Source organism: Agelaius phoeniceus, chromosome 16 (assembly GCF_051311805.1).
Source record: "Agelaius phoeniceus isolate bAgePho1 chromosome 16, bAgePho1.hap1, whole genome shotgun sequence".
Lineage (NCBI taxonomy): Eukaryota > Metazoa > Chordata > Aves > Passeriformes > Icteridae > Agelaius > Agelaius phoeniceus.
In genome coordinates, this window is record NC_135280.1 from 2,380,742 (window position 1) to 2,405,941 (window position 25,200).

At 63.7% G+C, this 25,200-nt stretch overlaps 1 protein-coding gene across 1 annotated transcript; it reads right to left on the reverse strand.

The window, feature by feature from the left end:
* Window positions 1–65: 65 nt before the first annotated feature.
* On the reverse strand, window positions 66–23,999 carry MYO15A (myosin XVA). The gene is made up of 64 exons (XM_077186962.1): window positions 23,850–23,999; window positions 20,280–23,774; window positions 19,421–19,503; window positions 19,126–19,189; window positions 18,914–19,023; window positions 18,516–18,590; window positions 18,261–18,351; window positions 17,674–17,777; window positions 17,147–17,210; window positions 16,949–17,062; window positions 16,624–16,785; window positions 16,415–16,528; window positions 16,258–16,316; window positions 15,908–16,031; window positions 15,731–15,826; window positions 15,525–15,656; window positions 15,132–15,257; window positions 14,896–14,973; window positions 14,371–14,525; window positions 14,218–14,263; window positions 13,977–14,101; window positions 13,619–13,736; window positions 13,355–13,530; window positions 13,202–13,286; window positions 12,878–12,931; window positions 12,637–12,718; window positions 12,422–12,552; window positions 11,419–11,514; window positions 11,093–11,328; window positions 10,118–10,296; window positions 9,934–10,006; window positions 9,598–9,789; window positions 9,354–9,448; window positions 9,179–9,267; window positions 8,975–9,101; window positions 8,801–8,862; window positions 8,626–8,689; window positions 8,403–8,541; window positions 8,072–8,162; window positions 7,893–7,989; window positions 7,568–7,689; window positions 7,425–7,484; window positions 7,158–7,233; window positions 6,702–6,817; window positions 6,507–6,625; window positions 6,286–6,427; window positions 5,950–6,061; window positions 5,724–5,798; window positions 5,150–5,355; window positions 4,464–4,597; window positions 4,331–4,385; window positions 4,153–4,225; window positions 3,868–3,941; window positions 3,699–3,781; window positions 3,401–3,531; window positions 3,175–3,269; window positions 2,687–2,764; window positions 2,320–2,416; window positions 2,054–2,214; window positions 1,821–1,954; window positions 1,587–1,720; window positions 1,171–1,304; window positions 838–978; window positions 66–746 (listed from the first exon to the last, which is right to left on the reverse strand). The coding sequence occupies exons 1-64, from the start codon at window positions 23,997–23,999 to the stop codon at window positions 645–647; spliced, it is 10,407 nt and encodes a 3,468-aa protein (XP_077043077.1). The 3' UTR covers window positions 66–644.
* Between the last annotated feature and the right edge of the window lie 1,201 nt (window positions 24,000–25,200).

Here is a 25,200-nt window from a genome sequence, read left to right on the forward strand (position 1 = left end):
CGTGCACGTACGGACAGAGCGCGCGACCCGGCCCCACCCCCCGCGCGCGCCCACCGGCGCCGTTAACCGGCAGCGGCGGCCCCGCCCCGTTCCGCCCCGCGCGGCGCTGATTGGCCGGGGGGCGGCCGCGAGCGCCGCGGGCCGGCGGCTGATTGGGCGGTTGGAGCGCGCGCGCGCGGCGGCGGCGGGGAGGGAGGAGCGCGGAGGTGGCGGCGGGTGCGCGGCGCCGGCGCCCCCTGGCGGACACGGCGAGCGCGACACGCGGGCGGGAGTGATTTAAAGGGGGGGGGCACAGGGAAACTGAGGCACGGGCGGGATGGAGGGGAAACTGAGGCACCGGGATAGGGAAACGGACACGGAGATCGGTGGGGGAAACTGAGGCACGGGAATAGGAAACACATGGGGATCGATGGGGAATCAGACACGGGGGGCAGCATCCCCCCTGCGGCAGCGAGCGCAACACAAAACCACGGACACCGGAGTCATGCCGGGCTGCCGGGCGTGTATAAAACCCCAGAAACAACAGCGGGGTGGTGACGGGGGGACAACGGCCACTGGCCAAGCCGGGGACACCCCATGGTCACTGCACGCTCTGTCCCCCCTGCCGAGGGTGCGGGGTGCCAGGGGTCCGGGCCGTGGCGGGCTCAGAGCAGGGTGATCTCGCTGGGCGGCAGCGTCAGCCTCTTCTCCCGGGCACCCAGCAGCCTCTCCATGTGCGCGGCCACCACGCGGCACAGCTCCAGGCCCTGCAGAGGGACACAGCGATGGGCAGTGGCCGTGCCACCACTGTGAGAGCCCCTGCAGGGCCCCCCTGCGATGTCTCCAGGTGTCCCCGACCTGCTCCAGCTGCAGCTGGGTGATGCCCTGGGCCAGGAGGTCTCCCAGAGTGATCTCCACGTAGGGAGAGCTGGATCCGGCCGTCGGACGCTGCGTCCGTGTGGACTGGATCTCATTCAGCGAGAACTTGGCCATGAGTTCCTGGGAGGGGACAGGGGGGTGGCCTGTGTGTCCTGGGAATCCCTCTAAGGGGACCAGGGACCCCAGTTTGGACAGGGTTTGGAGCAAACTGGTCTAGTGGCAGGTGTCCCTGCCCATGGCCAGGGGGTGGAACTGGATGGGCTTTAAGGTTTGTTCCATGATTCCATGGGTCCCACATGGCCCCACACCTACGTGGGTCTCCTTGCTGAGGAAGTTGAGGCCGTTCTGGTTGACAGCCAGGATACAGGGCGAAACGATGGCGTTGTTGCTGCAGCTCTGGATGTAGAAGAAGGACGAGCCAAACATGGGGTAGGCACTCAGCAGCCCTGCAGGGCAGAGGACGGGGTCTCAGTGCCCACTGCCACCCCCATCTGCCCGGTCCCCAGGGTGGCTTTGCACCCAGGAGCAGCCAAATGAAAAAATGGGTGTCCCTGCCCTGTCTTGTCCTGCCAATCCATCCTGCCCTCCATGTGTAGCAGCACCCCAGGTTCTGTGCAGGGACAACCAGCGTTCCATCCCCATCATCTTCACCCTCCAGGCAGCATTGCATCCTCATTAACATATGTCCTCATTAGCATTGCATCCTCTCCCTGCCTCTGTCCCCTCACCCAGGAACTGTGCCCTGGCCTGGTGGGCGCTGAGTGCCTGGGCTTGCTGCACGTGCTGGGTCACCATCTGCAGCCAGGACTGCGGCTTCAGCAGGCGGAACAGCTGCGGGGGGACGTAGTCCTGCATCTCCCTCCTGTGGGGAGCCCGAGGTCAGGGCCAGCACTGCCCAGTGGCTCCCCAATCCCACGGGACACGTGTTTGCCCCCCTCCAGGTGCCCCGTGCCCTGCCGTACGCCGTGGGGAGGTGGTGGCGGTCCTTGGCTCGGTGCTGGAGGGCGGCCAGCTTGGCCACGTGCGGGAAGTGCTGCTCTCCCGGCCTCGCCGGCGGCAGGACGGTGAACAGCCCCTTGAGGTAGTCAGGGAGCACCTGGGAGGGGACAGAGCACAGGGACAGGGCTTGGGGACAGGGCACGCTCTGAGGGAGGCAGGGAGGTGGCCCTGGGGGAGGCTGATGGGGTGGCCCGACCTGGTTGTAGTGGACGGTGACGTAGAGCTCGTTGTCGAACTTGAGGGGCTGGCCCCAGACCACGCGGCGGCACCAGAAGCTGTAGCTGCTGTCCCGGAGCTCGGTCTCTGCAGCCACGTCCAGGACGTATTCCCGGCGGGTCAGGGGCCGCACGCTCTGCCCTGTGCCACCCCGGAGTCTGAGTGTGCCACCGCACCACCCGTGGGGCTGTCCCGTCCTGGCTTGTCCTGTCCCGTCTGTCCCACCCACCCCTGCCGGCTCCTCACCTCTGTCGGTCACCACAAAGAGGATGTATTCCTCCAGAGCCTCTGGGTTCTGCAGCCCCATCTCACAGCACAGCTCCTCGATCACATCCAGAGCCACCTGGGCACAGGGACAGGTGGCTGGGACACTGCCACGTCCCCCTGTTGTGCACTGGGCCACCAACTTGTCCTGCACTGAGGCCCATCCCAGTGATGAGCCCCTTCCCCCAGGGGATGAAGTCCCACAGCAAGGACAGCCTGCAAAGGGTGCAGCTCCCCCATCCACCCCCTCTGGGTGCCCACAGCTGAGGTGTCACCATAATCTTCACCATAACCATAACCATCACCATAATCTCGGGGTGCACTGAGCCTCCTGTCCCCTCTGGCTCACCGAGCACGTCTTGATCTTGAGGTGCCTCTCGATGCCACCAGGCAGGAGGAAGAGCTGGCGCTTGGCGCTGCGTCCAGCCTGCATGGAGGGACACACTGGGCTGCAGGGGGGCCCTTCACACAGCAAGAACCCACAGGACACCCCAAATCCTGCAGCTATCCCTAAGAAACCATCGCATTGGGATTATCCTGTCTCTTGCCCATCCAGCTGAACCATCATGCCCCCACTCCATGTCCACAGAGCTCCATCCCCACTGGGGACCCCTGAAGGCTCAGGGAACCCCCAAAGTGGTGAAGAGCAGACCCTAAGAATGGCTGTGCTCTCTTGGGAAGATCCCCAAAAAGGATCAGCTCCATTTCAGGGTGGTGTCTGAGGGAGATCCCAAACCCTCAGGGAGGACCTGACCCCATGTGGGTACCCAGAACTTCTGGCGGGGGGATCTCAAGCTGACACCAGCCCTGTTCCACCCCATGAGCCCCTGGCCTCACCACCATGGCCTTGAGCTCCATGCTGCTGGGGAAGAGGCTGCGGCCACCAAACTGCAGGGTTTTCCTCAGGTTCTGCTCACAGGCTTTGGCGATGCCTGGCAGGAGCAGGGACCACGATGAAGGATGGGGCTGAGCTGCTCTGTTAGAGCTCCTCCTGAGCTCTGTGACACTGGGGTATCCTTTCCCACCACCCCCCCCAGCACCCTGGGGTGTGCACGGCCCCTACCATGGAAAGGCAGCTCCGGGTGCCTGCTGGCATCCTGCAGGAAGGCCAGGAGGAAGGGCCGGAGCACCTCAGAGCACTTGTAGTAGGCAGCGAGGATGTAGAGCAGCCTCCAGCCCCTCTGGCAGCTGTCCCTGTGGGAACAGGCAGGGCTGATCCCCTAAGCAAGGTGAGGGTACCCACAGTGGCACAGGGATGAGGTCCCCAGGTGTCCCCCCAGGCTGGAGCAGCTGGCCTGGCCAGGGTGCAGGTGTCCCAGTGCCAGCCTCTGCTGCTGTCCCACGTGGGTGGAGGCACTCACGGCTTGGAGCTGGTGTTGTTGGTGATCTGCTTGATGATCTGGCAGTACACCTCATCCCGCAGGACCTCATGCTCTGCACATAGCTGGGGACAGGCACAGCTGCCACCTCTCTGCCACCCCCTGCCCAGGCCACCACCCCCAGGACTCAGTGCCCCAGTGGTGGATTTACCTTGAGCATGGTGCAGACGATGTCCAGCTCTGTCTGCCCCCGCACGGGGTGGTCACCCATGAACTTCATCACAGCTGGGGACAACAAAGCCACACGGTGACACAGGCCAGCATGTCCCTTGCCCAGGGACGTGCTCTCCTGGGTGGGCACATGGAGCACTGGGACCAGAAATAAACTCCCCTAGGACACCCCCTCTGCCCATCCCAGTCCACCCCAACCTCCTCCAAGGGCAGGGCTGGGGATGGCGGAGGGACAGGAGGACAGGACACTCGTGCCCCTGCCTACCTTGGAAAGCCTCAGCAGCCAGTTTGTTGAGGCCACCATCCACAAATTCAGTGAGTGACTCCTGAATGGGAATCTGGAGCGGGGGGAGAGGACCAGCTCTGGGACCCTGCTGGGACCTCAGAGGGACCTGCAGGTGACAAGCAGGACAAGGCCACCCCAGAACTCCACCTCCCCATACCTTGGTGAACGTCAGCATCTCCAGCACACTTGGCACCCTCATCCCACGGGAGTCCCTGGCAGAGGGGCAGGGGAGCAGGTGAGCACAGGTGTCCCCACCATGGCACACCCCTGTCCCAGCTCTGGACACTCACGTGGTCCCACGTCGTGCTGCACGGAAATGCCGCTGGGCAAAGGCCAGCATGGGACAGGCACCAGTGACATCCCCAAGCTGCTCGTCACCATCTCCCTCCAGACCCTCCACAAAGGTGGCACTGGCTGGGGACACCTGTGGAGCAGGGCAGTGGGCACCAGGCATGGCCAGCACTGGGGACAGCCCCGGGCCAGGACCTGTGGTGGTGTTTGAGGATCCCAAGGACGAGGTGAGGGATGAGAATCTTGACTCCATGTTTCAGAAGGCTGATATATTATATTATATTATATTATATTATATTATATTATATTATATTATATTATATTATATTATATTATATTATATTATATTATATTATATTATATTATATTATACTACATTATACTACATTATACTACATTACATTACATTATAATGATATACTAAAACTATACTAAAGAAAGAGAAAGGGTACATCAGAAAGCTAGAAAGGAACGAACAATAAAATCTTGTGACTGCTCACAGCCTCGACACAGCTGGACCTGTGATTGGTCATTAACTAAAATCAATTCACATGCTGGCTAAACAATTCTCCAAATCACATTCCAAAGCAGCAAAACATGGAGAAGCCGAAGCTTCCCAGCTTGTCAGGAGCGAAGATCCCAGCGAAAGGATTTTTCAGAACACATGCTTGTGACAAGGACCCACCTCGGTTTTGCGGTCCAGCTCCTGGGCAGCAGCAGTGGAGGCCACGGCCACGGCCACGGCTGCTGACGCTGCCACCTTGCCCTGCCTGTCCCTGGGCTCCTCCTTCCTCTCCGCAGGCAGGTGCACAAAGTCGGGAGCTGCCACGGGCTGCACGTACTCGGCAGGGAAGAGCCCCGACCTGCCATGGATGGCCCCGAACTTCCACCCTGTGCCAGACAGATGGTGGGGATGGCCCCGGGCTGGCAGCCACGGGGTCACCCCTAAAATTCTCAGCCTGATCCTTCCCACCTCTGCACCCCCAGCTCTTTTCAGGGATCTGGCCATGGGTTTTGGCTGGAAGCAGCTGCAGTTCGGCATCACTCAAGGGAAAGGTATAGACCACAAAGACTGTCACTTGAGGGACATGGGTGGCACCAGGGTAGGACCTGCAGGGCAGCATCTCCCTGCATCAGGTCAGTGCCAAAAAGACCCCAAACCATCCTGCTGAGGGGTGGCAGAGGCAGGACCCTGCCCCGCACCCCAGACCCAGGAGGGGACACACCAGGGACACACACAGGGACAGTGTGACACCCACCAAAATCCTGCGTGCCTGTCTTCAGCTCCTCCAGGTACATCACCTTCTTGCGGACCACACAGCCATAGTAGTGGTCTGCAGGGACACCATGGGGACACCATGGGGACATGGGGTGTCACAGGATGCAAGGCAAGCACACCTCCAGGGCAGGGTTAGCCATCAGTCTGCTGCCCCTGTGTCCCCCATCAAAGGCATCTTGGCATGGGGGGCTTTGGGGGTCCCTCACCTCTCTCAGGGTGCTCCAGTGACTGCAGGTGGATGATGTCCCCTTTATGGAAGCTGAGCTGGCCCCTGTCCTCTGGGCTGTAGTTCCTCACGGCCACCACATACTGGGAGTCCTGGGCACAGGGGGTGTGGCACAGCCCATGCACGTAGGGACACCCACACCCCACCCAGCACAGGGACTTCCAGCACCCACAGCCTCAGCACCATTCCCCCAAATCCAGCCACAGTTCCATTTGCAGGATGCCCTCCTCTGTCCATCCCAACCTCCCAAACACAGGCACACGGGCAGGGTCTGACCCCCAGGACAAACCCCCCCTGGCCCCAGGGCACCCCCCACCTTCCTGAGCTCTGTGATGAAGTGGTCGACCATGACCTTGACCTGGGGGGCTTTGGGGGAGAAGAGGATGAGCTTCTCTCCACGCAGGTTGAACTCCAGCATGTTCCTGGATGGGGTGGTCACGAAGAGCACGTCGGGGTAGCTGGGGCAGGGCAAGGGGAGGCTGAAACACCCGGCATCTGTGGCACCCACAGCACCCACCCCACCCCGGCCACCCCTACCTGTAGGCTCTCAGCACCCGCAGCTGCTCCCCGGGGACGTTGGTGCCCTTCACCACCCGCAGCAGCTTGATGCCAGTGTGGGACACGGCCAGGATCTGCACACCCGTCCCCACGCTGCCCTGGGGGCCAGGACAGCACCTCAGCCAGGGGCACAGCCACGCTGTGGATCCATGCTGACCACAGCTGGGGTCTCACCGTGGCAGGGAAGAGGCGGGAGAAGTACACCTCACAGCCATCCCTGGCTGCAGCAATGATCTCCCTCTTGACACTCTCGGTGGCCACTGGGCTGAAGGAGTCCAGCTTGTTCTCCGCTGTGGGGAGGGGGAGATACCTCCTGTGAGCTCCCCCTGCCTGGAGAGGATGTGGACAGAGCTCCCAACAAAAGCAGGGATGCTCATGCCCTTCCCATGCCTGGCAGGACTGTGCTGCAGAGACAGATGTGTGTCCCCCAGGCAGCTGGCTGAGAGCTGACACAACTTGTGATGTTGTGGAGCACTAAATTACAGGCGGGTCGCTGCTTTTGGAGGCAAAACTACCCAGGGTTAAGCAGAGCCAGTCCTGGCTTGGAGATAGACATCCAGGAGAAGAGGACAGGCACAAGAGTGGCTGGGTGTGAGCCCCCAGGCAGGGAGCAGCAGGACACAGGGTTACCAAAGAGGGATTTCAGGCGGAGCCGCTCCTCGTGGCTGATCCGGATGCAGGTGTCGGACAGCACATCATTGAAGATCTGGGAAAGGGGGTGAGGAGCACTGGGCTTGTGTGGGGAGGAGCAAAAATCCCCCAGCCCCAGCGTGCAACAGCCCCAGCTCCTCCACGGCAACTCAGCAGGGGAAGGCAGGGTGGGCACAGTGGGATGAGTAAATCATCACCCCACTGGGGAGTACCCCGGGGGGCTGCGGGGCCAGCTCGGTGCCTCACCTGCCGGAAGATGAGGTCGAGTAGCAGTGGGTTGTTGATGTTGTCCTTGGGGTAGAAAACCTGCCAGGAGAGAGACCAGGGCTTGGTGTAAACCCTGTTATCCTTGGCACCGGCCTGTCCCCAGGTGTCCCCACAATCTGTACCTCCTTGCGGATGAATATTTTCCAGGGCACGTTGTGGTAGGTGTAGAAGTCCTCGCTGCAGCTGCGGTGCAGCTGGGTCTGCACCTGCTGTGCCTCGGACGGGAGCTCCCGGGACACAAAGACTGCAAAGGCACAGAAAGCCTTGCAATCCCTGGGGGGAGCCACCAACAGCTGCCTCCACCTGGGGAAACTGAGGCACGGGGAGCAGCCCTCTGGCCGAGCTGGACACAGCAGTTACCCCACCAGGCATCAGCTGTGCCACTGGGAGGGTGAAGTGCCTCACTCCACCGTGGCCCCCCAATGCCACAGCCCTGCCCAGCAATACCTGGGGGCTGTGGGGCTGCAGGACGTCCTGTGGGTGCTCGCGGCTGGTACCTGGCACTTGGCACGGGCTTCACCGCAGCCACCACCTCCTTGGGCCCCTGCGAGGCACAGAGGGGCTGTGGGCAGTGCCAGTGACACCCCAGCCTCGTCAGGGGCACATGGGGGTGGCCACATCCCTACCACAGCCGATGGCACCCGGGCTGCTGAGAGCTGCTCCTTCAGGATCTGCATGGCTTCCTCGTGGGGGTCCAGCTTCTTCCCAAAGAGCTTGCTGCTGAGACAGAATCCCACATCAGCTGCACCCCAGCACCAGCTGCACCCCAGCATTCCCTGGACCTGACACCACCTGCAGCCCCATCACTTGGGGCACCCCATCATCCCCTACATCCTGGCATTCCCTGCACCCCGGCATTCCCTGCACCCCATCATCCCCTACACCCCAGCATCAGGACCAGCCCATGCAGCCCCAGGCAGGAGAAGCCCCAGGCGTGGCTGGGAGCCAGGTGTGCACCTGTGGGGCTGGGAGCTGCGCGGGGTGGGCTGGCACTGCCGGATGATGTTGCGGATGTCGTGCGTGGGCCGCGGGAAGTGCTCCGAGTTGAGCCGGGAGTGCCGCACGGGCTCTCCCGGCCACCGCCGGCCCAGGGCTGCTGCGGAGCCAAGCACACGGCTCAGGGGCCCTGGCTCAGTGCCACCAGCCCCTGTGGCCACCCCGATGCACCGGGACCCCTTACCGGCTTTCTGGGAGTAGGGCCGGGGCTGGGGGACATGGGCTGGCGTCCCCTCTGTCGCTCTGCCCTGTGAGGGACACGATGCTGTCAACACCCGGCACCTCCAGCGGCTCCCATCCCCAGGGGCTGCCCCTGAAGCAGAGAAGGGGCCCGGCCCCTCCTGGCCCTGTGCACTGACCGGGGCTGCGGGTGGCTGGTTGACATCTGCCCGGCGCTGTGGGGACGGGTCTGGCTCTGTGCCTGTGGCAGAAAAGAGGAGAGCTCAGTCAGAGCTGTGGGGCTCTAGGTGCAGGGATGCTCCCCACACCAGGGAAACTGAGGCAGGGGATGTGGCAGTGCTGGAGGCGCTCACCCCTCGGCTGGCGCGTCTCCGCAGCCACGGGAGGCTCGCTCCGGGTGGCATCAGTGCCACTGTGGCCCCCTCCCACGCCACCTCCTCCCTTCAGCCTCTGTGAGAGGATGGATGGCTTCTCCAGCTCCTGGGGAACAGGTGTCAGGGCACAGTGGCCAAGCCACCTGCCCCCAAAATGCCTCGGGCAGGGGGACACCCTCTCACCCCATTGCCGTAGGACAGCACGGGGTCAAAGAGACTGTCCAGGTACCGGTCCAGACCCTTCTGACTGCGTGGCTCCCCAAATTCCCCATCTGAGAGGGGACAAGGCATGAAAAAGGCATGGCAGAGCTTTGTCACAACGCTTGGGGGACAGGAGCTGGGAGGAACAATGCCCTACCATGGGGGTGATACGCCTCCATGGAGGGCAGCGTGGGGGCTTTCACAGCCGGGGGAGGAGGCACTTCATCCAGATCAAATCCGTGTCCCAGCACCCTGCAGAGAGGGAGGATGCACTCATCGAGCACCCCCTGGGTGCCAGGTTTCCCCTCAGGAGCCCACCCACCCCTGGCACCCATCCAGCCCGGTGCCAGGGTCTCCCCCCCAGCCCCACAGTGGGGCACCATCCCTGCCCGGGTACCTACGGCCGGCTGTCCCTGCTGGGGCTCTCGGTGCCATCCCACGCGATGAGGAAGCAGGATTTCTGTCTGGGGAAGCCCCGCAGCAGCTCCAGGTCGGAGACAAGGTCCAGGACATAATCGTGTCCAGCCAGCTCAGCCCACTGGGCACCTGCCTTCATAGCCACAGACCAGCCACGCCAGCCCTCTGCCATCCCCCTGCCAACAGCCAGACACCGGGGATAGGCACAGGCTCCACAGGGACACCCTGCCCATGAGCTGGGCATTCGGGCTCCCACATCCTGGGGACACCGAGGTGACACTGTGACCTGCAGGGTGGGTGGGTGCCAAACCAGCACCTACCTGAGCTTCAGGACATCCCCTGCCAGGTCCTCGCCTGTGCTCCAGGAGTGGATGGGGCAGGAGAATTGGTCACCTGGGGAGGGATGGACAGTGAGCAGGTGCCACCAGCCCCCTCTGCCCATGAGGGCGGCCACCTTGGGACCAACCCTCACCAGCAGCGTGCCCAGCACCCCGCTGCCCTCACCGTTGAATAAGTGCAGGTCCAGGGCCATGCTGGCCTGGCGCCGGTTCGCCGTCCACTCCAGCAGCGACGGGGGGAAGGTGCGGGCGGCCGCGGCGCCCAGCTGGGAGCGCGCCATGGCCTGCATCAGCTTGCGCTGGCACACCGGCTTGTAGCCAGCGAAGGCGTAGTCAGACACAAACCTGAGGGGAAGGGAGGCTGCTGCAGGAGGATCACGGGTGCCAGCTTGGCACAGGGGACCACAGCTCTCTTTGCAGAGAGCTGCAGGTACAACTTTCCCAAGGATTTTTCCTGGGGAAGGCAGAGAAAGCTCAGAGAAGAAAACAATTTTTATCTCTATTCACTGCTCCTGTTGTTTGGCACATGTGGAATGTGTTATGGAGATTGTTTACCCAAAGTGACTTGTTAATTGGGCACTGGTGAAGGTTGTTTTGATTCCTTGACCAATTGGATCCATGTGTGTTGTGACTGTCTGGAGACAGTCACAGGTTTTTCTTTAGTATTCTTTAGTATAGTATCTCTTTAGTATAGTTTTAGTATAGTATTAGTGTAATATAGTATAGCTTAAAAAAGCATTTGTTCAGTTTTCTGAATCATTGGAGTCACAGCACATTATTCCCCAGCTGGGGGATCACCTGTTTCTATAGAGGGATTAAAAGCATCCCTGGAGGGATCTTGGCAGCATCCTGGGCACATGTGCCAGGCTGGCCCTGGGGAACCTAGAGGGACATGGGCACATATGCCAGCTTGGCCAGAGGGATCCTGAAGGGACCTCAGAGCATTCCCAACAGGACCTGGCCATGTGTGCCAGGCTGGCCCAAGCAATTGTGGAGGAACCAGCTGGGATGTGGGCAGCATCCTCAGCCACAAGTGCCAGGAGAGCCCTGCAAAGCCCCAGCAGTGTTCCCAGGAATGAGGGGCCGTTCCCAAGGGTCCCAGCCATGCCCATGCCCAGCCCAGAGCCCATGCCCAGCTCACTTGAGCAGGTACTTGTCGAAGGCGGCGGACGGGGGGAAGGCGCTCAGGCAGGTGGCCAGCAGCAGCCAGCCCCTCTCCTCGTTGTTGACGTTGGTGTTCCTCCACACCTGGTTGGCAGCTTGTGCCAGGAGCTCGTCCCGCAGCCCTGGCACTGACAGCCCCTTCTGCACGATGTAGTTGCCAAAAAGGGTCTCCTGAGGGCCGCCCAGCCCCGGGTCCCCCATGAACCGCAGGATCTGCCACAGGGACAGCCAGGTCCTCCCTCTGAGCTCGGGCACAGAGTGGGCAGGGGACTGTGGTGATGGAGCCCGTGCCATGCCACCTACCAGCTGGAAGAGGCTGAGAGCCTCGTGGCACAGCTCCTCATCCAGCCGGGTGAGGGGGGCTTTCAGTGGGGCCGTCAGCATCCCAAATGCAGGTTCCTGCGGTGACACCCGCACCCATGGCTACCTGGGGACAGCCTCAGGCCACGAGGGGCTGGCCCCACGGTGCTGGGCATGGTGTTGATGCTGGGTGGAGCCTGTGGGGCTGCCAAAGGGCTGGGGTGAAGGATGGGGGCAGCAGTGTCCTGGGAGTGGGGCAGGGAAGGGCTCAGGCTGTGCTGGCAGCAGCAGAGATGGGTGGTGAGGCACTGGCACACACTGCCCAGAGAAGCTGTGGCTGCCCCGTCCTTGGAAACGTTCAAGGCCAGGTTGGACAGGGCTTGCAGCCACCTGGTCTAGAGGAAGGTGTCCCTGCCCATGGCAGGGGGTGGAACTGGATGGTCTTTAAGTCCCTCCCGACCCAAGCCATTCTGTGGTTCCATGGCAACACCTTGGCAAGGCTGGGAGCCTTATCCAGCCCCGGTGCTGTCATTCAGGATGCCGGGGACTGGGAAACACAGGGCAAAAACGGGGATGAGGAGGAGGAATGAGGCAAAGTGTCGGTGTTTGGGGCCGGGGTCCGGGAGCAAAGCGACCTGGTCTCCCGCCCCAGCGTTCCGGATCCGCCCCGCGTCGGGCGTCCAGGAGGGCTCAGCGGGTCTGTCTCTCTCCGATAACCTCAGCAGGGTCCCCCCGGCCTCTGGAGACGACAGGAACCCACGGGGAGGGAGGGAGGTGGCAGCCAGCTCCCCACAGCACCACAGCCACCCCGGATCCAGCCTCTCTTGCTACCCGTGGCGTCCCCGGGGCGGGAGCCGGGGCAGAGCCCGGTGGGACAGGGCGGGGAGCCACCGCGGGGACCCTGAGCCTCACTGCTGCACCACGGATCGGGGTGCCAGGGACTCCCCAAAAGCTGTCTGCCCGTCGGGAAAAGCTCCCCGCTGCCGGGCCGCGGCGCCCACCTTACCTGGAAGTGGCCCCGCACGTACTTGGCCATGGGGTAATCGTTGATGTCGAGCGGGAGGGTGAGCTGGGGGTCGGGCTGCAGCGCCGGCGGCGGCACCAGCACCACGCAGCCGGCGTTCACCTCCCGAGCGGCTGCGGCACAGCGGGAAGGTTCGGCACGGCCGTCGGGGGGGGGAACAAGGGGCTGGGAGCGATGGCGGTGCGGGACCCGCTCACCTGCAGCGGCCTCCAGCAGCCCCATCAGCTCGGCCGGGATCTCCAGGTGGGTGACATCCACCACCTCCCTCCGTGTCAGCTCCTGCCGCCGCAGCACAGGGATGGGACACTTGCCGTGCTGGTTCCTGCCCCAGCACCCACGGGTACCGCGGCCAGGAGCACAGGGATGGGCAGGACAGCACAGCGACGCGGGCTGCACATGCATCACACCTGTGCTCCCACCGGGGCCGCACATCTTTACCTGCTTCATCCTCTCCTTCTCCTCCTCGGCCCGCCTGCGAGCATCCTCCTTCCTCTGCAAGCAGAGCAGCCATGCTGAGTCCCACTGGGGGGAGACCCTGAGGCATCACGGCACCCTGGGTTGCCATTGCCCCCTCCCCAACATCAGCAGGGTTTTCACCCCGAAAGGCACTGCCCACACCCAATGGGACACAGAGGAGGTGTAGGGTGGCACATGGTGGGGCTCACAGTCTGGGGACACCACTGTGTCTTCTCCAGACTGAACATGCAGCAGGGTGGCAGCAAGTCCCCTGGACGCCCTGGGATGTGACAGGCCCCACCTCACCTTGAGGTACCTCCGGCGGTTCACGTAGATGTGCACCAGTGACCTGAACTTGATGAGCGTGTGCCGCATGCGCCGGTACCGCTGCCTGCGGGAGGGCACCCGTCACCCTCTGCCACCCACCCGCGGCCACCCGCCACCCCCGGGGACCCCCACCTGGCCAGGTATCCCCGCGCCCGGCTCTGCAGGAGGACGATCTTGCGGCGGAGGGAGCGGAAGCGCCGCTTGATGAAGAAGGTGCGGGCGTAGCGCTGGAGCGTGAGCGCGGCCAGGTGATGGGCACGGCACCGCTTGCTCTCCAGAGCCTGGTACAGCTGCTCCTTCAGGAAGAGCTGGGAGCAGGGGTGAGGCTGTGAGCTCCCCACCTTGGCCACCACCCCCAGGGCATCACCAGAGCCAAGCCTCCTCCCAGGACAGCACCTTGGTGACACCGACGTAGTACATGCTGGGGTTAACGGGGCAGAGGCTCCTCAGCATCTCCACGCAGTTGGCTCCATTGGGAATGACATTGGACCACATATCAACGAGGCAGCGGTACCTGGGTGAGCCCATGACACTGTCACCACACAGGACCTCGCTGGGACACCACCATCCTCCCTGTGGTGACAAACACTGCAACGGGAGCTGCAGCTTCTTCCAGAGCTGCGTATTAACACAAGGGGTTCCCAGCTCCCACTGTGGGTGAACCCCAGCCCAAATGCTGCCCCCCAAAGCACCCACAAGCTCTGTGGTGTCCCCTGGCTGGGATGGCAGTGCCCAGCCTGCAGCCCCCGGGCACCTGTCGATGAAGACGAGGAAGGGGATGCGGATGGGGTAGCCCTCCTTGCGGATGCGGATGGTCTCCAGGATCCCCGAGTACCGCAGCTGGCTCCTGACCACGTCAGGCTCAAAGAGCCCTGGCTCCTGGGGTGGGGATGGGGAGAAGCATCAGCAACTGCATGGGCAAACCCCCACCTACCGTGTGCCCACACACTCCCAGTGCCAGCAGGGCAGGTAGCACAGGCACCAGCAGCTCTCACCTTCTTGTTGTTGGGTTTGATGCAGCGCACAAAGAATGGGTTGCACCTGTGACAGAGAGACTCTGTCAGCCACAGGGAGCAGGGGACAAAGCCAGCCCGGGTACCTTGGGCAGCCCAGAGGATGGCCTGGCTGCCCACCCTGCCCACCCTGACCTCTCCATCCTCTCCACTAGTTCCAGGAGCGACTGCTGGAACCGTGCGGCCACGGTGGGAGCCTTGTACCGCCGTGTCCTGGTGCTGCTCCTCCTGATGAGGCTCCTCTGCCGCGCCATCACCTGGGCGTGGCCGAAGAAGAGGTTGGCCACCACCTTGGGGACACAGGAAAGGTTAGAGAGGAGGAAGGTGGCCGGGATGGTGCAGCTCTCCCACACCCTCTTCGCAGCCCAGCCGCTCCTTTTTTGCCCAGCCCTAATTGTGGCAGGATTGCCTGGATAGGGATGGGGATGAGGATATGGATAATGCAGAGCACAGGAGCAGCCCATGTGCCTGTTTGTGCCAAATGCTTGAGGAGTCAAAGCCCAGAGGATCCCATGGGTGGAGCCAGAGGCATCCTCTGCTTCTGGTCCCCCTGGGCTTCACTGGCCATGTGGAGACACTCGCGGACACGGAAAGGGATGTATGGAAGGGGGCTATTGGTGCCCAGTGTCACTGCAGAGCCAGTGCCAGGCAGGGCCCTACCTTGGTCCTGCTGCTGATGAACAGGTCCAGCACATCCTGACGGACCTGGTCATAGTTTTTATCCAAAAACTTGTGAACCTGGCAAACAGCAAAAAACTCATGGTGAGCAGCCTGGCAGGACGACAGGGTGAGGCAAGGAGCTCCAGGACCCCAGCCAGACCCCAGAGATGCATTTCTCTCCTTGGTGCAGGATCAACCTCCTCTTTAATCTGCCTTAACATCCCAAGGTCACACACCTGGTAGGTCACCTTCCCTGCATAGTGCTTGATGGTGAACTCGGGCAGTGGCATCTTGGGCTTTGTGTAGAGAGGGTTTGTCCCGTGGTGATAGTGACACTTCTGGAGGAATGTGTGGTCAGTGGCCTGGGAAGGGAGACAGGAGTGACATACACAGCAGATTCAGCAGCAGGCTGGAGCTAGGTGATCTCCAAAGTCCTTTCCAACCCAAATCATTCTGTGATTCCATGACATTTCTATGATTCTTTGGGCTTATCCAGCCTGGAGGAACCTGGGGGATTTCCCAGGTTGTCTAGAACAGCCCAGGAGAAGAGCAGCCCTGGGCCATGGTGATTGCCCAGCCACAGTGACCTCCCAGTGCTGGCTGCACCTCATCACCAGGCAGCCCCTCACCTGGGGGAAGCAGCTCTGGTCATCCAGGATCCGGAGGATGCCGTAGGGTTTTTGGGAGATGAGGTCAATGCAGGGCTGGTTGTCGCTGAAGGGGATCTCCTTCCACTCGATCTGCTCCCGGATATATTCCTCCTGCAGGGTGGGCACCAGGTCAGCCCCGTGCCCCCAGCCCCACAGCAGAACCCAGCACTGCCCACCAGCCCCACCTGCTCCTCCTGGAACACAATCCTGTTGAAGAAGAACTGCAGATACTCGTTGGCGTAGTTGATGCAGAGTTGCTCGAAGCTGTTGAAGTTGAGGTCCTGCGAGAAGGAAGATCCATGGAGCCTGGGAGGATGGAGCTGGGACTGAGCCAGGATGGAGGTGGGATGAATCCTGCTCACCTCAAAGCCATAGATGTCCAGGATGGCAATGGAGAGGGCCTCCTGCCGTGGGTACACCAGCTTGTTGATGCGATCCGTGAGCCAGCCGAAGAGCAGGGAGTAGAGGGTCTTGGCAATGGCATCCCTGGGAAGGGGAGAGATGAGCAGAGTGCTGGAGCTCTGGAATGGCACCAGTGTATTCCACTGCCACAGCCAGCACCCACCACAGCATCAGTTTTAATCACCACAGAGTCTAATCCACACTGGGGGACCTGACCATCCCCTTTCCCAGCTGGCATTTCACTCCCCACGCCATCCCTGGGGATGAGACCCCCCCACACCCTCCTACAGTGCAGCCCCCTTCCCTCTACCTGGCATCCACGGCGCTTTCAACAGTCAGAGGGGTAAAAATCTTCTCCCGCTGCGTTTCCTGGTTGGGAAATGGCATGGTGGGCTTGCAGCAACATCAGCCCCGGTGGTCCCCAGGGGCCAGAGACCCCCTCCCAGGCTGTGCCCCCCTGCACTCACCGTCACCTTGAAGGTGATGGCTTTCTGCAGGCCCTCAGGGGACACCTGCAGCAGCTCAGCCACCGTCCGGATCTCGGTGGCGCTGACCACCATGGCGACCTCCTGGCAGTCAGTCTGTAGGACACAGCAATGCCATGGCATTGGCAATCCCCCCTTTGCCACATCCCAAATCACACCCCAGGAGCACAGCTCGGCCCACCCTGGCCTACCTCATATTTCTCAAAGTAGACGTTGCCCAGGTGGAGGACGGAGGAGAGGATGCGGAAGATGCTGTTCTGCTCATCCACGCTGAAGTTCAGCACCTCCATGGTGTTGAGCAGCCGGCGGAAATCCTCAGCGTCATCCTTGCCAGGAATCTCACAGTTCCCACCCTGGCACAACCCCCTCAGTCCATCAGTGTGTCCCAGGGGGTCAGCACCCAGCATGGGGGGGTCACCCTGCCCTGGGCATCCTCCTCATCCACACCTTGAGGGCTCAGGAACCCACCAGCCCCCCCAAAATCAGGCTGTGGGAGGGCCAGGGAGGGCGCAGTACCTGGTTCAGGTAGTAGTAGGTCTCGGCGCCCTGCAGGCAGTAGCGCTGCCGCTGCTGGGACGGCAGCCCTGCCAGCATCTCGTAGAAGATGTGGTAGTTGCGCTCGCTCTGGGCCTGGAGAGCAGAGGACAGAGCTGGGGAGGGGGTGGCAGAGGGGGAAGAGTGGGAGGCAGAGCTCAGGACCCCCTCACCACGCACCTGGAAGACCACACGGGATTTCTCCAGCAGGTACTGCGAGGTTATGGCACCGCAGATCAAACCGCTGCAGGGAGAGTGGGTACCGGGCTGGCAACCTCGGTGTGGGCAGGGGCTGTGGCCCCCCAACGCACCCACCCGTGCCCCAGTGCCCCCCAGCAAAATGGGGGGTCAGTGCTGCTTCCCAGATTCCCCCAGCAGGGATGGGTGAGCAGGGAGAGGTGTCTGCACCTGGCTGTGGTATTGGGCACCCCGGCAGGATCAGTGGGACCAAGAGAGGATGGGATGGGATATGAGGACAGGGATGGGCACTGGGAATGGTAAAGGTGCCAGCCAGCACTGCCCTTACCCCAGGGACAGCCACCTGTCCTCAGGTGCCATCACCTTTCCAACACCAGGTTTATCCCAAAACCATCCCCATGTGTCCTCCCAGAGCCAAGGGACAAGGGGCTGGCTTGGGCTGGACACCCCTGGGGCAGCAGGGGACATGGGGTGGGAGCAGCCACTCACAGGTTATCAGCATTACTTACTCCTCCAGGAAGATTTCCACAAATTTCCCAAACCTGCTGGAATTGTCATTCCTCACGGTTTTGGCGTTGCCGAAGGATTCCAGCAGAGGGGTCGCCTCCAGGATCTGTTGTGGTGAGGGGGAGAGCTGGGGGGGTGAGCCTGGGCACCTGACACACCACAGGGCATCTCCAAGGCTAGGGCTCCCCCTTTGACACCCTGCCACCCTCCCTGCCACCCCATGCTCCACACACACACCCGTGGGTGCCCAGATTTGAGGTGTGCACCACAGCCAGGTTAAATGAGGCTGTGAGAGAGCACAAAGACTCCATCTGTGTGCATGCACTGATTTCCTGCTGTCCCTCCCGCCTTTCCCCTGCAGGTGGGGTGCCATGGCCAAGGTGCCACCACCATTCTCTGTCCCCCTGACCCATCCCAGCCCACGTGTCCCCTCAGTACCTCGATCTGCCATGGTCCAGGTGGAAGCATTGGGACAAGGAGAGAGCAGCAGAGCCATGAGGAGGGAGGGATGGAACAGAGGGATGGAGCTGGGAGAAGACAATGGGGACATGGGGACTCAGGGATGTCCCCAGAGCAGCACCCTCCCTACCTGTGGGGCAGCGCTGCGTTTCTGGCTGACGGCTGCCAGGTAGCTCAGGATCAGCTTGGTGGCTTCAGTCTTCCCTGAGCCGCTCTCCCCACTGAAACACAGAGCAGGGGCATGGCTGGGGCCATCAGCAGGCAAGCAAGGGGTGCCCACCCCAAACCTCCCCAGACCGATGGGGCCGAGCCAGGCTGGTGGCAGCGACCCAGCAATTAGGGTGGTGTTGATTAGGGGCTGTGTGTGGGGACAGCCTTGTCCCACCTGATGACGATACACTGGTTGTGTTTGGCATCCATCACTTTGGAGTAGGCGACGTTCGCGATGGCAAAGAGGTGCCTGGGGTGGGGAGAAGCAGAAGGTGGCAGGTGCCACACTGGCCCAGCACAGGGACCCCCAGAGTGCCCCGAGCATCCCCATGCACACACACAGCTGCTACAGCACCCAGTGACCCAGGGTCTGCTGCAGGACCCGAGGGTGGGAGTGACCCCATCCCCACAGGGCGTTTGGGGACAGCCTGGTACTCACAGTGGGGGAATGGAGGGTGGGAGTGACCCCATCCCCACGGGGCGTTTGGGGACAGCCTGGTACTCATGGTGGGGGAATGGAGGGTGGGAGTGACCCCATCCCCACGGGGCGTATGGGGACAGCCTGGTACTCACGGTGGGTTTTCACCCAGGGCTCTGCCTTCATACTGCTGCACCTGCTCTTTGCCATAGATGTTGTAGAGCCGGTAGGGGTTCACCGACACCAGGATGCTGCCAATGTAGGTCTGCCAGAGAGAGAGTGTGGGGCTGTGAGCCCTCGGAGGGGGGTGACTCCCCAAAGACCCCACCCCACAGTCCTTGGGGGATGCTGTGTCCCCTGAGCTTACGTAGATGAGCTGGCGCTCGAACCGTGTCCGGATGTTGCTCAGCACTGCAGCCTCCTGGAGGTCCCTGGCATGGAGCAGAGGCTGAATTAGGGGGTGACAGAGGGACAGAGGAGGTGACAGAGGACTCTGCTGTGCCCAGAGTGTCCTCAGCATCTCCAGGCCCAGGAGGCTGAAGCAGAGCCCGCGTTGGGATGAGATGGGGTGGGATAGCAAGGTCAGGGGTATGGGGTTGGGGGCTGCAGCCCCATTGTCCCCCACAGCACTGAGTCATGGCGCAGGGGACAGGGACACTCACTCCAGCTGGGTCATGTCCTCCAGCCCGTCCTCCTCCTTTGGCTCCTGGTACCGCACGATGGGCAGGCTGCACAGTGACTGCATCTGCATGGAGCAACCAGCCCATCATGGCAGGGACGTGCCACCACCCTCAGACAGCCCACCCAGCCACCACCACCACCCCGAAACACCATCTGTGTGACCCCACACCAGGGGACACACAGTCAGCATTGGAACCCCAAGAAAACACGCCACAGCCCCAAAACCAGTCCCCCAGCAAGAGCACAGTGTGTCAGCTGAGAGCAGCAGTGCTGGAGCACAGGAACATGAGGCCACCAAGGCCACCTTGGGGCTGGTCCCAGGAAATCCTGCTCCTGGGAATCCCGGTCCCACTCACCGTGGGCATCACCCTCAGTGCAGGTGATGGAAGGGGGCTGGGGCTGCTCCCCCCGGCCACGTGCAGGGGTGACACAGGACAGGTGTCACACAGGAGCCTGGCTGGCCCCCGGCCAGGGGGTGGGCAGGAAAGCGGACACCCCGCCGGGTCACCGTGCCACCTGCACCCATCCCCGCGGATCGGATCGGGTCTCTGCATTTCCATACGCCAGAATCAAATGTCCCCAGAGGGGCCGCTCGTGGGGGGACACACAACTGGTGACAATCCCCTCTTGCAGCCTGCTCCCCACGGGAGGACCCCCACCAGCACCCAGAACACCCACAGCCATTTACCCCCACCCTGGGCACTGCAAACCCCCCTGCGCCGATGCCTTCGTGCCCGGGAGAGCCATCAGGCCCCCCTTAACTCTCCACTCTGCCCCGGGTCCCAGCTGCCAGCTCACCCCCGGCTCCATCCCCCCGAGGGGGCTCCCCGCGGGCGTTACCTTGCTGCGCCAGGGCTGCTTGCTGCCCAGGTACCCTTCAGCCCAGGGGTGCCTGTCCCTCCAGCCGCCCGCCGGCGGGCGCTGGCACAGGTACCGGGCGATGTCGGCTCCCCACTGGCCTGCCCACCGCCGGCCGCGCTGGGTGGGCTGCCGGGGCAGGCCCTGCTCGGCCGTCCAGGGGTCGGGCATCTCCCGCACCCGCACGACGTGCTGCGTGGACCAGTGCTGCTTGTACATGCGGGATGCGCGGCGGAAGGAGCCCAACCTCTGCACCTGCGGCGTCACCACCGCGTAGCGCCCCGCGCCCTCCTCCGCGGCCGCCCCGTCACCCTCCAAGGGCTCCGGGGGACGGGGGCCGTGCCGGGGGGCGGCCGGGGAGCCGGGGGCTCGCCCGTGGGGGGGCGGGAAGGCGGCACGGCGGGGCGGTGAGGGGCTCCGGCTGCCGCGCGGGTTGGAGGGGAGCACGGGGCGCCCGACGTCCGCCCAGCCCCGGCGCCCCGGGGGTGGGCTCGGAGAGCGGCGGATGCTCCCGTCCCGCCGCGATGGGCGCCGGGGCAAGGGGGTCGAGCGAGTGGAGGGAAGGCGGCTGGGGGGTGAGGATGAGGGGGCTTTGTTGGGGCCTATGCTCTTTACGAGCAGCGAAGCCAGGGACTGCGCCACGGAGCGCCCCTTGGAGAGGCTGCGGCCCCCCGCTTCAGCAGATGGCCTCGGTGGGGGGGAGTGGGGGGCCATCCCCGCAAGGGGCTGCCCGATGCGCTGGATGAAACTTTTGGGGGTGCTGGGAGCGGGGCTGGGCGGAGGGGGCACCCCGGAGGGACCCCGCCAGGGGGGCAGCTCCTCATCCCAGGAGGGGCCGGGGGCGCCCAGGCGGCGGCTGCCGGGGCGGGACGATGGTGCCAGGAAGGGGCTCCTCTGCAGCGGCTTCACCGCCTTGGTGGGGGGCTCGGGGAGCCGGGGCCAGGCCTGGGGGAGCGGCAGCCCGGGGGGGCTGCTCCGCCGCGATGACAGAGATCGTCCCGGGGCCGCGGGCCCCCCCAGGCGCCTCCCCCCCGGGCCCGGCGAGCGGGGAGCGGGCGGCGGCGGGGCGGGGGGCTCGGGGCCGAAGCGCCGGAGGCTGGCACCGAGGGAGGGCGATCGCCGCGGCCCCTCGCCCCGCGTGCTACCGGGGCGCGGGCGGACGGGCGGCGGCGATGGGGAGCGCCCGGGGTTGGCGAAGGGGTTCCGGAGCGACGGCCGGCGCGCAGCCCCCGGCTGCCCCCAGGGCCCCCCCGGTGGGGAAGAGTCCCGGCCCCCCAAACCGGCGCTCTCCATCCCCGGCAGCCTGCGGCTGGAGCGCCTGTAGGAGAGCTGGGGCGTGCGGGATCCCCGAAATGCCCCGGCCCCTCGCGGCGGGCGGCTGGCAGGAATGGAGAGGGATCGCTGGAGGAACTGGCCCAGGGGGCTCCCGCACGCCCGCGCTGCCGAAACCGAGCGGGCCGGGGATGCCGCGGGGCCGGGGGCTGCCGGAGGCGGCGGCGGCTCGTACTCGTCGTAGTCGTCCTCGTCACGGGCGGCGGGAAGGTGGGGGGACGGCGGGAGGGGCACGTCCAGGCGGTCCCTGCCGAAAAGCTTGACCTGGGGTCGGGGGAAGAGCCTGAATTTCCTGTTGAGGGAGAGCTTGGAGGAGAGCGTCTCCCGCATGCCCCGCAGCGAGGAGGCGCTCAGGATGGAAAAGGGATACTCCTTCTCTTCTTCCTCCTCTTCTTCCCACTCCTCGGGCTCCTCGCCCTCCGCGATCCCCTCCAGGCCCAGGGCGTAGGGGTTGCAGGAAGATTGGGCGTGCGGCGCCCACCCACCCTCGCTGTACTGGATGCGATGCTCGGGGTACTCGCCCCCAGGGTACCCCCCGGCAAAGGGCTCCCCAAAGTCCTCGTAGGGGTCCCCCCTGTAGCCGAAGGGCCCCACTGCCTCCTCACCATACTCTGGGTCGCTGCTGTACGGGTCATAGAGGCCATGGGGAGACCCACCACCAAACGCTCCCTCATCCTCGAGCTCTGAGTCACCGTAGGGGTGCCCTGGCTGGTCTCCATCCTCCCAAAACCCCCCGTAGTAGTCGTACTCCTCCTCTGTCTCATAGCCAGGGTAGTCAGAGTAGGGGGCCGGCCCTGCATCCTCGAAGCCGTACCCTGCTGGGTAGGCTGGGCTCTGCATGTAGCCTTCCTCCTCCTCGGAGTAGTTGTGCCGGGGGATGTAGGCTCCCTCCTCCTCCCCGTTGTAGCCGTGCCACGGGCCGTAGGCTCCATCCTCCTCGGCGTAGCCATGGTGGGGCCCATAGGCTCCATCTTCCTCCTTGGGCTGACCGCGCCAGGGCCCGTAGGCTCCATCTTCCTTGCTGGCAAAGCCACGGCGGGAGCCATAGGCACCATCCTGCTTGCCGTAGGCTCCGTCCTCCTTGCCGTAGCCTCGCCGGCGGCCGTAGGCTCCGCTCTCCTCCTCGGCCCAGCCGTAGCGCGGCACGGGTGGCTCGGAGCGCTGGGAGCGCCGCCGGGACGGCCGCCTCGCCATGCTGCCCTGCCGGGAGCGCCGCCGGGACGGCCGCCTCGCCACGCTGCCCTGCCGCGGAGTGCCGGGCAGCCCGACACCGCCAGGGATCCGCTTCATGTTGGCCCGGTGCCTGAGGATCTCATCTTCCGCGGGGAACGGCAGCTTCTTGGCACCGATACGGGACAGCCAGGCCGCGTCCGTGGCCCGGCCGCCCCCCACCAGCCGCCCGCGCCGGGACAGCACCTTCCTGGCCAGCCAGCCCGTGGCAGCGGCCGCCTTGCTCAGCACCTGAGCCCGGGGCTTGAATTTCCTTTCCGGGCGCCGGCGGAAGAGCAGCGAGCCGTGCTCAGGGTCCTGCCCGCCCCGCCGCAGCAGCAGGAAGGATGGCCTCGATGGTGACTCCTTCTTGGCCTCCTCCTCCTTGGCCTCCTCCTCCTTCCTCTTCTTGCCCACCTGCTTGAAGCGCATCATCAGGTTGGAGGTGGACTTGAGCACTGCCTTGTTCTTCTTTTTCTTCCTCTTTTTGGTGCTGTGCTTATGCAGCCCCCAGAAGAAGCGGGATGTGTTCTTGAACTGCCCCTTCTTGGGCCGGCGCAGTCCCAGGTTCTTGAAGCCCATGAAGAGCTTCGAGGTGCTGCGGAGGCTCCGCTTTGCCCGGGCCTTCGGAGGTGCTGCCGCCTCCTCCTCGGCTGGGCTGGCTTCCACAGAATCTTTGGGCTGGCCCTTGGCCTCTGCACCCTTGGCTCCTTTCTTCTTCTTGTCAGTTGTCAGCCCCATCATCAGCTTGGAGGGGCCCTTCGTGTTCTTCTTGGCTGTTGCAGCATTGCTCTCACCCTCCTCTTCCTCCGTCTCCTTCTTCCCACGGCCCAGTTTCTTTGCCACTCCTGCCTTGGGGAACCCCTTCTTCTCCTTCCCCTTCCCCTTCTTGGGCTCCTCTGCAACCACCTCCTCCTCATCTTTCTCCTTTTCCTCCTTTTCCACCTCCTTTTCCTCTTCCTTTTCCTCCTTTTCTTCCTTTTCCTCCTTTTCTTCCTTTTCCTCCTCCACCACCTCCGTCCCCTCGCTCTCCTCTGCCTTCAGCAGCTCCGCATCCGAGGCATCCTCCGACTCGTTGGGATCCTCCTTCTTGCCCTTCTTTCCATCCTTCCCTTTCCCTTTGCCCGCCTTCCCTTTGGGCTCCCCTTTCTTGCCGGCCATCCCGGCAGCGGCGGGCGCTCATGCTCCGGCGCCGGCGGGGCGCGGGGAGGGGATGCCCGGTGCGGGCAGGATCCTGCTCCCGGCACAGCGGCCGGCTCGCTTCCCCGCCGCCTGCCCTGGCTGGGTATTTACCTGTGCCCGGGTTTGGCGAGGCACACGCCCGTGCGTGGCTCCCGGTGCCCGCCCGCTTGGCATGGCGCTGGGGCGGCGGGAGCGGCCCCGGGCAGCCCGGCGGAGCTGCTCCTGCCTCCCGCGCACCCCGCGGGGCCGGTGCCTGGGATCCGGCTGTAACCCAAGCGCCAGGCTCGCGGTGCCATGAATAATGTAAGGGATGCACCACGCCAGCCCCGAGACTTTTCCGAAGGAGCAGGGAAGGGCCCCTGCTGCTGGGAGCATCCCCCCAAGGGAACGCTGCAGAGGCGGCGCCCTTACCCCAAAACGGGACCCTGCCACCTCCCCACGCCTCGGGGCTTCCTCTGCCCCTCCCTGAGGAATCAGCCTCTTCCTCCAGGCAGCACGGAGACGGATGAAGCCCGGGGATCCGTGAAGCCAAACGGCGGCACCCGAGAGAGAGGTGACAATTCTGCAGAGCCCAAGGCAGCAGCGGGGGCACACCCAAGGGGAGCCCAACACCAAACCGAATTCCACAGCCCTGCTGGGAAGCACTGAGGAGCCCAGAGCCCGCAGGGGCACTCCTCATGCCATGCCAGGTGGCAGGTGTGGGCAGGGTGCCACACGTGCCCACACACAGCTGCCCACAGGGGTTGTATGTGGCACACGTGTGGCCGTGGCAGTGCCAGCAGCGTGTTTGCACACACACGTGCCCGGGAGCAGGGTGACCACATCAAATGTTAATGCCAGGCCTGGATTCCTGCAGCTCATCAAAGTTTAAGCAGCAGCAGTGGGAACTCGCTGTCCCACATGGATCATCTGTGGGCAGGTGAGGGGCTGGTGTGGGCAGGGGCAGCTGCACCCCCTTACAGGGGATGTGTTTGGGGAGACACAAGCATCCAGCAGCTGGCAGAACCAAAGAACCAGCAGCAGCTGCTGGACTGAACCCATTGGTCTCCCCCAGGATCAGAAGAGCCCAGAGCTGGCACCTCCTGGCATTGTGTTGTCCCCAGCCTTGTGCCTCCCTGCCACATCTACAGTGGACGGGCGCCCATCACGATCCCATGGCTTTGCCGACTCCCTGCATTAA

Coding starts and splice junctions, on each gene's coding strand:
- MYO15A (XM_077186962.1), bottom strand. CDS start 23,999: ATGGCCGGCAAGAAAGGGGAGCCCAAAGGGAAGGCGGGCAAAGGGAAA. Junction 15,258..15,524: donor ACCAGAGCTGCTTCCCCCAG/GTGAGGGGCTGC, acceptor CTCCCTTCCCAG/GCCACTGACCACACATTCCT. Junction 10,297..11,092: donor TTCGACAAGTACCTGCTCAA/GTGAGCTGGGCA, acceptor CCTTCCCCTCAG/GTTTGTGTCTGACTACGCCT.